This window comes from Mauremys reevesii, linkage group 9 (assembly GCF_016161935.1).
Source record: "Mauremys reevesii isolate NIE-2019 linkage group 9, ASM1616193v1, whole genome shotgun sequence".
NCBI classification, from domain to species: Eukaryota; Metazoa; Chordata; order Testudines; family Geoemydidae; genus Mauremys; species Mauremys reevesii.
The window spans coordinates 55,211,244-55,224,960 of record NC_052631.1 but is presented as its reverse complement, the minus strand read 5'-3'; the positions used below and the strand labels follow the sequence as shown (position 1 = coordinate 55,224,960).

The window sequence follows — 13,717 nt, the reverse complement described above, 5'->3', positions numbered from 1 at the left end:
TTGAAAAAAAAAATCATCTCATCCTCCTTCAGTGAGGATTGCTCAAATCATCCATGTTGCTCAGAACTCCAACAATAATATAAAGTCTTTCCCTGTACTTTCTCTTTTTTGGTTAATATTGCTGTACTACTTGTTTTTTCAGTGTTTCCTTATATTTTAATTTCTCAGCAAGAAGGTGGTGAGTGGTAGGTGTTTAATGGGCTTTAAGTTAATACACTTCAGACATGCTTATAGTTTTAGTGTATGGAGTTGATACAGATTTGTGAAGTAAATGATGCGTATGTAGTTCGGAGTCTTTGCTGATATGTTCTATGGCTGTAAAGACTTTTACATATACTAAGAACATTACTAAAATTTACACTTGAACCAACTCTGTTCATCTATTTTGAGTATACACCTCTACCCCGATATAACGTGGTCTGATATAATGTGAATTCAGATATAATGCGGTAAAGCAGCGCTCCGGGGGACGGGGCTGCTTTACTTTGTTATATCCGAATTCGCGTTACTGCAAGCGGTTCCTCTGTTCCCACCTGTTACTTGCTGCGGCCCTCTCCGGGGCCCCCCGCCTCAGGTCACCTCTGCTCCGCCTCCTCCCATGAACATGCCGCAGCTCCACTTCTCCCTCCCTCCCAGGCAGCTGTTTGGCACTGCAAGCCTGGGAGGGAGAAGCGGAGCTGCGGCGCGCTTGTAGGTGGAGGCGGAGTGGAGGTGAGCTGGGGAAAGGGAGCCGCAGCAAGTAAGGGTGGGTGTGCAGAGGAACCACTCCCAGCCCCAGTTCGCCGCCACCGCTGCCGCCGCGTCCTCCCACGAGCACGCCGCTCAGCTCCGCGTCTCCTCCTCCCTCCCAGGCTTGCCGTGCCAAACAGCTGATTGGCATGGCAAGCCTGGGAGGGAGTGGGGAGAAGCAGAGCTGTGGTGCGCTCGTGGGAGGAGGCGGAACGAAGGTGAGCTGGGGCGGGGGGGCCCTGGAGAGGACTGCAGCAAGTAACGGGGGGCGCAGAGGAACCACTCCCCGCTCCAGCTCATCTCCGCCTCCTCCCCTGAGCACGCCGCCGCTGCCACTATGCTTCTCTTCCTCCTCCCTCCCCCCTTCCAGGCTTGCCAGGCCAAACAGCTGATTGGCGCGGCAAGCCTGGAAGGGAGGGAGGGAGAAGCGGCGCGGTGGCGGTGTGCTCAGGGAGGAGGCGGAGGTGAGCTAGGGTGGGGAGCGGTTCCTTTCTCTACCCTGATATAACGCGGCCTCACCTATAACATGGTGAGATTTTTTGGCTCCCGAGGACCGCGTTATATTGGGATAAAGGTGTATATAAACTTTTGTATAGTGTTCATTAGGGAGTTTATTTTCAATAACTTTGATAAATGTGACTGCCATATTCTTTATCAAAGACTAATTATTTTTTTAAAAGAACATACATGTTTCCCCTATTTATAATATGCTGTAGTCACTGAATTGGAGAAAAACTCTGACCTGATAGCTTTATGGCAAATAACTAGTAATCTGCTATTAGAAAAGGGCTTCCAAGTTCCTCCAGTCTAAATTGTAATAACCATGGATATATCCTGCCTGCAACGCACATGATCTACACATGCATACCCAGAGTATATGACTGGTTCTGTATGTGCAGAGGGCTTTCATAGACCTGGGATGGGACTTTCAAAAGTGCTCAACATTAGCTTAACTTTACTCCCATTTGATAAATTAGGCAGTTTTCGTCAATGGAAGCAGAGGTAGGTCAACACTGAGTGCTTTTGAAAATCCCATTCATAACATCCCTAAAGATGCTCCTGATTTACACAAATGGTCAGGTTTCAGAGGGGTAGCCGTGTTAGTCTGTATCAGTAAAAATAATGAGGAGTTCTTGTGAAACCTTAGAGACTAACAGTGCTATTTGGGCATAAGCTTTCGTGGGATAAAATCACTTCATCGGATGCATGGAGTGGAAAATACAGTAAGCAGGTATAAATATACAGCACATGAAAAGATGGGACACCCCCAAATTTGTTAGTCTCTAAGGTGCCACAAGGACTCCTGGTTGTTTTTACAAATGATCAGGTAACTATATTCTACCTCAAGAAGCAGAAACGGATAGGGTATTGACTTTTGTTTTTGAAGCCATATATGTATGCATGTATGTATGTATGTATATGTAGTTGGGCACTGTCCTGCAAGATGCTCCCAACCAGGGCCGGCTCCAGGCACCAGGGCAGCAAGAAGGTGCTTGGGGTGGCACGTCCGGCTCTTCGACCTGCCACCGATTGCGATTACAGCTTTTTTTTTTTTTTTTTTTTTTTTCCCCCTGCCGCTTGGGGCGGCAAAAACCTTGGAGCTGGCCATGCTCCCAACAGCCACTTGGCTGTCAGGAAAAGACACTGTCTGGTGTGGACCCTCACAAATAGTCAGCGGCTCAGGTGATAGTGGAATGGATTCCCAGTGGCGGACACCAAAAATAAATCTATTCACCATTCTTCTGAACAGCCCACCTTGCAAAAACCTTATTGGTACTGGCAGATTCTATGTTCTCTGCAGTTTTTCCCCATTCTTTCTAATAGCAAAGGTCGTTACCAGGCTCAGGAGAGGCAAAGCTTCCATGATCTTAATCACTCTCTTGTAGTTGTAGTAGCTCTTGTTCTCTAATAGCTTGGGTGGAGTTGGTCTGAAAGTCTGGCCATATCTAATCCTACAGAACACTGTTTCCTCTCTGCTCCCAGCCAAGGATCTCTCTGTCAGCATGGCTGCTAAGAGGATAGGAACACAGAGATTTGTCTAAACATGTGGAGAACTGGGAAATACATTGAGGGGCATATGATATTTATAAAAAGTACAGGTATCTGTGTGGTATTACCCTGCCTGATTACATAGTTAAATCATAATTATAGAGTCATAGAAATGTAGGGGTAGAAGGGACCCTGACAAGTCATCAGTCCAGCCCCCTATGCTGAAGCAGAGTCAAGTAAACCTAGACTGTCCAGCAGGTTTTAAAAACCTCCAGTGATGGGGATTCCATAATCTCCCTTGATAACCAGATCCATAGTTTAACTACCTGTAGCGGGGTGGTCACCCTGCTCCAACCCTGAAGGGGTTAAAACAGCCCTGGGAAAGGGCTGCCCCAGGGAGCCAATCATGGGTGGGCTTGAGGCAGCCAATCAGGACCCGGCTGGGCCAATATAAGAAGGGCTGCTGGGGAGAAGGCAGGCAGACTCACTCTCTGGAGAGACAAGGACCCAGCTGCCTGAAGGAGCAAGGATACCTGAGGCTGAGCAGTGCTGGGGAAGGGCAAAGGAGCTAGTGAGCTCCAGCTTGGCAACTCTCCAGGCTGAGGCCTTGGTTAAGGCCTAAGAAGGTACTGGGGCTGCAGGAGTGCAGCCTGGCGATAGACAGAGGCAGCTGGTCCAACCCCCTTGCTGGTGATGAGTGGCCATTATGGACTGCAGTCTGCCCCTTGAGAAAGGGGATAGATGACAACTGGCAGAAACCACTGAGCTAAGGTGCGTGTAGAGGGTTGGGGGTTCCCCTGGGAGGGGAGACCCAGTGTGTGGGGGTACTGCAGTGGGCAGAACCCCAAGGTAAAGGGCACTGAAGTCCAGGAGGGACACAGGGACCAGCGGCAGGTGAGACACCGGCCAGTAGGAGGCACTCCATATGCTGGAGAGCTAATTACAGAGACAACCAGAAGGAGGTGAATTATTGCCTCACTACGCTACCTTAGAAAGATTTTCCTAATAACTAACTTAAATCTCCCTTACTGCATGTTATGCCCATTACTGCTTATTCTGTCTTCAGTGAACATGAAGATCAGTTCATCACAGCCCTTAAAATATTTGAAGGTTATCAGGTCTCCTCTCAGTCTTCTTTTCTCAAGACTAAACATGCAATTTGGTTTTTAATTTTTCCTTAAAGATCAGGTTTCCTAAACCTTTTACCATTTTTGTTGCTCTCCTCTGGAATCTCTCTAGTTTGTCCACATCTTTCCTAAAATGTGGCACCCAGAATTGGATGCAATACTCTAGCTGAGGCCTCACCTCTCTCTTGTCTTGCATACAAAACGCCTGTTAATACATCCTAGAATATTAGTCTTTTTTCACAACAGCATCACACTGAGTTATATTCAATTTGTGATCCATTATAACCCCATAGCCTTCTTAGCAGTATTACCATGTAGCCAGTTATTCCCCATTTTGTAGTTGTGCATTTGATTTTTACTACTTAAGTGAAGTATTCTGTACTGATCTTATTGAGTTTCATCTTGTTGAAATCAGACCAATTCTCAAATTTGTCAAGGTTGTTTTGAATTATAATACTGCCCTCCAAAATGTTTGTAATCCCTCCTAGTGTGGTGTCATCTGCAGATTTTATAAGCATACTCTTCACTCCATTATCCAAGTCATTAATGGAAATATTGAATAGTACCAGACCAGGACTGACCCCAGCGGGATCTCCCTAGATATATCTGCTTAATCAGATAGCAAACCATTGATAACTACTCCTTGAGTGTTGTCATTCAGCCAGTTGTACACCCATTTTATAGTAATTTCATCTAGACCACATTTCCTTAGTTTGAGTGTCATGTGGGGATTGTGTCAAAAGCTTTACTTAAAATAAAGATACATCACATCTACTGCTTCCTCCCTATCACTAAGCCAATAACTCTATCAATGAAGGAAACTAGATTGGCATGATTTTGTTCTTGATAAATCCATGCTGGCTATTCCTTATAATCCTATTATCCTCCTAGATGCTTATAAATTGATTAATAATTTGTTCCAGTATCTCTCCAGGTATTGAAGTTAGGATGACTAGTCTGTAAATCCCCAGATCCTTTTTTGCCCTTCTCTAGTACTCCGGGACCTCACCCATCCTCCCTAAACTCTCAGAGATAATTGTTAATGATTCCAAGATTGCTTCATTTATATTTTGTGTACCTTAGGATGGATTTCACCAGACCTTGCCGACTTGAATGTATTTAATTTATGTAAATATTTAAGATGTTCTTTCCCTATTTTGACTCGTTTCCCCTTGCTATTCAGATACGCAACACAATTAATATTGTCACCAATAAACTTTCCAGTAAAGACTGAAGCAATATAGACATTAAACACCTCATTAAAAACCTCAACTACCTTCTTGTCATTCTCCTTCCCCTTTATATAGAGGACCTACACTTTCCTTAATGTTTTTCTTGCTCATAGTGTATTTAAGAACATAACGGCAATACTGGGTTGGACCAATGGTTCATCTAGTGCAGTATCCTGTCTTCCAACAATGGCCAATAGCCATGGTGTTGTGTGAAGAAATACTCGCGTTTTGTTTGTTTTAAACCTACTGCCTATTAATTTAATTTGGTGACCCCTAGTTCTTGTGTTATGAGGAGGAGTAAATAATACTTCCCTATTTATTTTCTCCCCCCAATCATGATTTTATAGACCTCTGTCATATCCTCCTCCTTAGTTGTCTCTTTTCCAGGCTGAAGAGTCCCAGTCTCATTAATCTCTCCTTAGAATCATAGAATATCAGGGTTGGAAGGGACCTCAGGAGGTCATCTAGTCCAACCCCCTGCTCAGAGCAGGACCAATCCCCAACTAAATCATCCCAGCCTGACCTCAAAAAACATCTAAAGAAGGAGATTCCACCACCTCCCTAGGTAACCCATTCCAGTGCTTCACCACCCTCCTAGTGAAATAGTTTTTCCTAATATCCAACCTAAACCTCCCCCACTGCAACTTGAGACCGTTACTCGCCAGCACTACACATAAGTCTATCTAGATGCCTCAAGAGATCCGCAACCTTCAGCCGACCCACCCGACCCTCAGTTCCTTCTTACCACCCGTGTCGGTCGTTGGAACAGTGGAGTGCAGCTTGTCTGACCTCCGCTTCCCTAGCTTCCTCATAGTTTTTCTCTGTAAAATTTGTACATAGTTAATATCTTAGCTTAGGTTTTCTTGTTTTTGATAGTTTAAATCAGTTTAGTGTTAGATAGTTAGCGGGTTCGGGGGTTGGCCCCACCCACACCCGGGACCGGAGTGTATGCCCGGCTCCCCGGGTTTCAAGCCGTGCTCGGCCTGCCGCAGGCCTATGCCTACAGGAGATCCTCATAGCTCCTGTTTGAAGTGCTTAGGAGAGTCGCACTTATCTACTAAGTGCCCAATTTGCAAGGCTTTCAAGCCTCGCACAAAGAGGGAAAGAGACATTAGGCTTAAACAGCTCCTAATGGAGGCAGCCTTAACCCCTCCGGCCGCGGCACCGCCTGCTGTCCCTCTGGACTCTCGCAGCACCGCCACGGCGCCGGGACACTCTGCTGTGCCACCGAAAGCGCCATCGGCACCGAAGCCGGCCCAAAGATGCTCGCTCTTGCCAAAGGCGAAGAAGGTGAAAGCCGCTGCTTCTTCGGCACCGACATCTGCGCCGAAGCAAAAGAGTGCGCCCTGCCCGGACCGCCCAGCACCGAAACCTGCCGCAGCACCGGTCCCTCCGCCGCAGATGCTTCTGCCGGCACCGGCGACTCCGGCCCCTCAGAGGCCGTCGAGCCTGGCACCTGTGGCCTCCCCGGCTCCGGCCGCGGTAGAGATGCCACTGCCGTCCACTCCGGAGACCTTCGAGGCGGCGCGGGACCTCATTGCTCTCACAGACCCGGCTGTGCCACCGCCCCCGGCACCGCCGGTGCGGGTGCCCCGTTCCATGGGCAAGCCATCCATGCTCAAGCCTCCTGTCGGCACCGAGCCTGACCGGCACCGATCCCGTTCCCGCTCTCACCAGCGCTCTCGCTCTCGACGCCGCTCTCCATCTAGGCACCGATCGCAACGCCGCTTGCAGCCCGGCACCGCTCCACTATGCGGCACCGGTCAGACTCGCGGCACCGGTCATACTCCCGCTCCCCGACTCGTCATTCCCGGCACCGCTCAACATCTCGGCACCGATACGGCCGCCGCTATTCGCGAAGCCGCTCCTGGCACCGAACATGGAGATCCCGGTCGACCTCCCGGCACCGGGCCGGTCGTAGGTCCTGGTCTCGCTATCGAGATGCTTCACGGCACCGGTCACCGCAAAGGCGGGAACTACGATCCATCGGCACCTCGGCGCAAGGGTTATCCGCTCCACCCTGGCCCTCCCGATACACCTCGGCCTCTTCACACGCCGAGAGTTATTATGTTGATGAGTATGACCCTCAGGTCCTGGCGGGCGTTTTTCACCAGTCCCATCAAGCGGACCAGGACCCTCATCACTGGGGTTACTGGACCCCTTGGGCCTACCACCAAGCCCAAGGTGCTCCTCTGCCTACCATGCGCACCGTGACAAACGAGGCACGCGCCCCGGAGGCCACAATAACCCATCCACCGGATGACATGGAGGTGCCATTGTGTGCGGAGGAAGGCAATCAGCCAGCCCAAGAACCCTAGAGCAGGAGCCTTCCCAGGCCCCAGACGCGGACCGGGACACCATCCTGCCCGGGATTTCTTCCTTGTTGGTGGTGCAATCGGTGAACGATAAAGAGCGTCACGGCCAGCAAGGCCCCGCTCCTAAATCAAAGGACGCTAGGCGAATGGACTTGCTTGGCTGCAAGGTCTACTCCGCTGGTGCCCTGCAGATCCGAGTGGCTAACCAGCAGGCCTTGCTAAGCTGCTACGCACATGACACTTGGGCTGAGGTGGAGAAGTACAAAGAGCTCCTACCTCAAGATTCCCGTCAGGAGTTCGCGGCCTTCGTAGAGGAGGGTAAAAAGGTTGCGCGCACCTCGTTGCAAGCCTCCTTGGACGCAGCTGACTCGGGGGTGCGTACTATAGCCTCGGGCGTTACCATGCGCTGGATATCGTGGCTGCAGAGTTCAACGCTCCCACCTGAAGTACAGTACACCATTCAGGACCTTCCTTTTGATTCCAAGGCCCTCTTCTCTGAAAAGACAGACTCCCGACTTCAAAACCTCAAGGACAACAGGGTCATCATCCGTACTCTGGGGATGCATACCCCTGCTACCCAGAGGCGTCCGTTCCGAACCCCCTCTAAACTGCCAGGACCTAAGCCATCCTTTTGAAGATGCGCCCGGGGACGGCATACCAGAGCTCTCTTCAGTCCCTCCCTGCCTTTTTCCAACCACCTTTCCTATTTCCTCCCGGCGTGGGCCCGGCTGACCACCGATGCCTGGGTCCTACGCACCGTGGAACGCGGTTACCAACTGCAGTTCGTTTCACCCCCTCCTTCCCACCCTCCTTCCCAGTCCCTCTTCAGGGACCCCTCTCACGAGCAACTCCTCTTACAAGAGGTGCATTCGCTCCTAGCCATCGGAGCGGTCGAGAACGTTCCGGAGACGGAGAGGGGCAGGGGGTTTTATTCCCGTTATTTTTTGATCCCCAAGTCCAAAGGGGGCCTCTGTCCCATTCTCGACCTGTGAGACCTCAACTCATACATGCTGAAGTTGAAGTTCCGCATGGTGTCCCTCGGGACCATTATCCCCACTCTGGAACAGGGAGACGGATATGAATTGTCAGTTAGGAAATTTAGGCTTGAAATTAGACGAAGGTTTCTAACCATCAGAGGAGTGCAATTCTGGAACAGCCTACCGAGGGAAACAGTGGGGGTGAAGGACCTCCATGACTTTAAGATTAAGCTGGATAAGTTTATGGAGGGGATGGTATGATAGGATAACGGGTTTAGTCAATAGGTCAATAACGTGCCACACTGGTAATTAGTATAAAGGGTCAATGTTGGGATACTGTTAGCCTTTCCAGAGGGTCTGGCTGGAGAGTCTTGCCCGCATGCTCGGGGTTCAGCTGATCGCCATATTTGGGATCGGGAAGGAATTTTCCTCCAGGGTAGATTGGCAGTGGCCCTGGAGGTTTTTCGCCTTCCTCCGAAGGATGGGGCAGGGGTCCCTTGCTGGAGGATTATCTGCTACTTGAAGTCTTTAAATAATGATTTGGAGCATTCAACAGCAGAGTCAAGGGAGAGAATTAGTTCAGGAGTGGGTGGATCGGCTTATGTGGCCTGCATCTTGCAGGAGGTCAGACTAGATGATCATAATGGTCCCTTCTGATCTTGAATTCTATGGTTCTATGAGACTGGGTATGCCGCCCTCAATATGAAGGACGCTTATTTCCATATCGCCATCTTTCCACCGCACAGACGCTTCCTCCGATTTACAATCGCACACCTTCACTTCCAGTTTGCGGTCCTCCCCTTCGGCCTCTCTACGGCCCCAAGGGTGTTCACGAAGTGCATGGCCGTTGTCGCCACCCACCTCTGTCGGCACGGCATCTGTGTTTTTCCATACCTGGACGACTGGCTCATCAGAGGGGACTCGCAGGACACAGTCCAGCGACAGGTCACAGTAATCAAAGACTTATTCACGCGCCGGGGCCTAGTTCTCAACATAGAGAAATCCACCCTAGTACCAGCTCAGAGGTTGGATTTTATTGGCGCGACCCTGGAGTCATCTCTAGCCAAGGTCTACCTTCCGCAGCTACGGTTCCAGGCCCTTACGCAGCTAATCCGCGCCCTTCAGGCCTCTCGTATGACCTCGGCCCGTGCTTGTCTCCGACTTCTCGGTCACATGGCGGCTTGCACTCATGTCACTCCGTTTGCCAGGCTCTGCCTCCGCCCATTTCAGCTGTGGCTCCACTCCAGATACGGCTCGCACAGGGACCCTCTGGATACCCTACTCACCATTCCAGCGGGTGTCCTTCAATCCCTGGATTGGTGGCTGACTCCTTCCCACGTATGCACGGGAGTCCCATTCCATGCTCCTCAACCTTCTCTTTCCCTGACAACGGACGCCTCGTCCCTTGGATGGGGAGCCCATCTCGGCGATCTTCGTACTCAAGGCTTTTGGTCAGTGCAGGAATTGAATATGCACATCAACGTCAGGGAGCTCCGGGCAGTGCGCCTGGCATGCCAGGCGTTCCAAACTCGCCTCCACGGCCGTTGTGTCTCAGTCTTTACGGACAACACAACGGACATGTGCTATATCAACAAGCAAGGCGGGACCCGCTCTCACCCCCTCTGCCACGAGGCGATGCTACTGTGGGAATTCTGCATAGCCCACTTGATACTTCTGGTGGCGTCTTTCCTTCCCGGTGTCAAGAACACCATCGCGGATCGCCTGAACAGGTCCTTTCTCTGCCACGAGTGGTCGCTGAGAGCAGACATCGCTCATACCATTTTCCAACAGTGGGGATTTCCCCATGTAGACCTGTTTGCATCCCAATCGAACCGCAAATGCCAGGAGTATTGTTCCTTTCAAGGCCTGGCACCGGGCTCTCTGTCGGACGCGTTTCTCCTTCCATGGACTCGTCATCTGTTCTATGCCTTTCCTCCGTTTCCCCTCATACACAAGGTCCTGCTGAAGCTCCGACGGGACAAGGCACGTCTCATCTTAATTGCGCCAGCGTGGTCCAGGCAACACTGGTTCACCGCGCTGCTCCGTCTGTCGGTAGCCAGCCCAATTCCTCTACCGCTTCACCCAGATCTTATAACACAAGATCACGGCACTCTCCGTCACCCAGACCTGCCGGCCCTCCACCTCACGGCGTGGCTCCTGAGTGGCTAAACCAGTCGGAATTGCGCTGCTCTGCTCCCATGCAGCAAGTTTTATTGAGCAGCAGAAAGCCTTCCACTCGCTCTACCTACATGGCCAAGTGGAAGCGCTTCGCTTGCTGGGCTCAAGCGCGCGACGCTATTCCTTCCGAGCTTCCGCTTTCAATGGTCCTTGACTATCTCTGGTCGCTAAAACAGCAAGGGCTTGCACTGTCCTCCATCAAGGTGCACTTAGCGGCTATCTCCGCTTTCCACCCCGGTGAGGGAGGGTATACGGTGTTCTCTCACCCGCTGACTACTCGTTTCAGAAAGGGCCTTGATCGTCTCTACCCCCAGGTGCGCCACCCGATTCCCACCTGGGACCTCAATCTCGTCCTCAGCAGGCTCATGTCCCCACCATTTGAGCCACTGGCCACCTGTTCCTTACTGTACCTGTCCTGGAAGACGGTTTTTCTAGTGGCTATCACATCAGCTAGACGGGTCTCCGAGCTCAAAGCGCTCATGGTGGACCCACCGTACACCGTTTTTCATAAGGACAAGGTGCAGCTACGTCCTCATCCGGCATTTCTCCCGAAGGTGGTGTCCGCATTCCACAATAACCAGGACATCTTCCTTCCAGTTTTCTTTCCGAAACCTCACGCTTCCTCGAGAGAGCAACGACTTCATTCCCTTGACGTCCGCAGGGCGTTGGCTTTCTATATTGAACGGACGAGGCCATTCCGCAAATCCCCGCAGCTGTTTGTGGCAATTGCTGACCGGATGCGAGGTCTTCCTGTCTCATCGCAGCGAATCTCCTCGTGGCTCACAGAGTGCATACGCACCTGTTATAACTTGGCTAATGTCCCCTTGGGCCATCTCACCGCCCACTCTACCAGAGCCCAGGCGTCCTCCGCTGCCTTTCTCGCACAAGTACCAATCCAAAAAATATGCCGAGCGGCGACCTGGTCGTCGATTCATACTTTTGCCTCTCACTATGCTCTGGTCCAACAGTCGCGAGATGACGAAGCCTTTGGCTCGGCGGTCCTGCATTCCGCCACGTCTCACTCCGACCCCACCGCCTAGGTAAGGCTTGGGAATCACCTAACTGGAATGGATATGAGCAATCACTCGAAGAAGAAAAAATGGTTACTTACCTTTGTAACTGTTGTTCTTCGAGATGTGTTGCTCATATCCATTCCACACCCACCCTATTTCCCCACTGTCGGAGTAGCCGGCAAGAAGGAACTGAGGGTCGGGTGGGTCAGCTGAGGTATATATGCGGTGCCGTTATGGCGCTACTCCAGGGGGCGCTCAGCCGACCCACTGGGGTTGCTAGGGTAAAAATCTTCCGACGAACGTACACGCGGCGCGCACACACCTAACTGGAATGGATATGAGCAACACATCTCGAAGAACAACAGTTACAAAGGTAAGTAACCGTTTTTTCCGCCACCCTGGCCTCCAAAACCCGTACGTGGTCTCTGAGGGCCAGGAGCTCCTTGCACCAAATGCACACATACGCCACCCGCCCACAGGGCAGGTAATCATACATGCTGCACTGAGCGCAATAAACTGGGTAGCCCCCACTCTGCTGCGTGTTCTCCTACAGCTACCTATTTAATGAAAGGGGATTGTTTTAAATCAAGAAGTTTTGAAAATAGTTTAGTTTACAGGTTTTAAGGAATGGCAAGTGAACCTTTCCCCCTTCTCACTCCCCTGCGAAACTCCCTGTTAGCAGCCCTGTTCACAAAACTCCCTGGTTGCTTGCTCGCTGCTTTATAAAGCCCTGGCCTTCTTGATAGCCAGATTGAGGTGTCACTAGAGGAGATTTGGGAATTAATTGATAAACTGAACAGTAACAAGTAATTCAAACTGCCTGTTTTGTCTCCTTCATTTAAAATTCTATTGTTATAAGTCCTTTCCTTATTCTATATAGAGATATTTGTTTGTAAAACTGTTTAATATTTTTTCATAGGACCAAAGAACACAGTGCTTCGTCTAGCTGTAAAGTTTTTCCCTCCTGACCCTGGTCAGCTGCAAGAGGAATACACCAGGTAAAATATCTTTCAAAGTAATTAATGTTCATTAGTGGTTAAAAATACGGAAATGAAGAGAAGACAGAAATAAGCTCACCTAAGAGGGTATTTTCTCTGTTATAACAATAAAGGTTAGCTTTTAAGGGAGGTGGGGGAGCATTTCTGTTAGAAAGTCACATTTCTAACAGAAATACCTATCTTAATGATTCAGGTGGTAGATGATGCCTGTGGCTGTAAAAACTAGTGAAAGTTTGCATGAATAGATAACGGTGCAGGTCGGCGGGGGCAATTTCTGTCTACCAAACATGTCAATGTGTTACCATTGAAGGAGGCAGTTGTATAGAGGAAATGGTCACTCTTTATATTGTACATTTATAAATAGTTTCTAGAAGGATTAAGTGATAAATGTTTTAATAAATGGTTAATTGTCAAATAGCAAGAATCCATCAGGTTAGTAGATTACATCTATAACAGCTTCTGCTGATCTGCTTATCATATTTAGCGTGTTACTTATGTCAGATTTTAAAAAGTTAGTAAATAATTGATATCTTAAGCATGTTACTATCTGTAAATGTACTCTGGTCCTGTCCCTTCATCACCAACAGGTAATGTGATTTGGAGAGATCTGCCTGTAACAGATCTTCCCCAGGATGGTTGTAATCTTGACCATCTGCCTCTCACCAGACCTTTCTTCTGCATCCTAGCAGCTGTCTTCCTCTGTCCCGCAACTGGCTCCATCTCTCCTTCCTGGTTACCTCCACCTCTCTGCAGTTCTCACCACCTCTATCGTCTCCTCTTCCTCTCTTCACTTTGATCTTCTTTTCTCTCCTCTCCTCCTGCCAGCACAAATTTAGGTCCCACATCTGTTCTCTCCTCATAACCTTAGGCCTGGTCTACACTATGGTGTTAGGTAGAATTTAGCGGTGTTAGGTCAATTTAAAAATGACTGCGTCCACGCAACCAACCCCGTTCCATCGACCTAAAGGGCTCTTAAAATCGACTTCTGTACTCCTCCCCGACAAGGGGAGTAGTGCAAAAATTGACTTTGCTGTGACAAATTTGGGGTAGTGCAGATGCAAATTGACGGTATTGTCCTCTGGCAGCTATCCCAGAGTGCTCCATTGTGACTGCTCTGGACCGTACTTTGAACTCCGATGCATTAGCCAGATACTCAGGA

General features: G+C 49.9%; 1 protein-coding gene across 18 annotated transcripts in view; it reads left to right on the top strand.

The window, feature by feature from the left end:
- The window catches only part of FARP2 (FERM, ARH/RhoGEF and pleckstrin domain protein 2), a 209,780-nt gene that overhangs the window by 69,413 nt on the left and 126,650 nt on the right, over positions 1-13,717 (top strand). For all 18 annotated transcript variants that reach the window (XM_039487655.1, XM_039487658.1, XM_039487651.1 and 15 more), the window contains exon 5: positions 12,480-12,558. In XM_039487655.1, the coding sequence (XP_039343589.1) occupies positions 12,480-12,558 (79 nt within the window). The remainder of the gene's footprint in view (positions 1-12,479; positions 12,559-13,717) is intronic.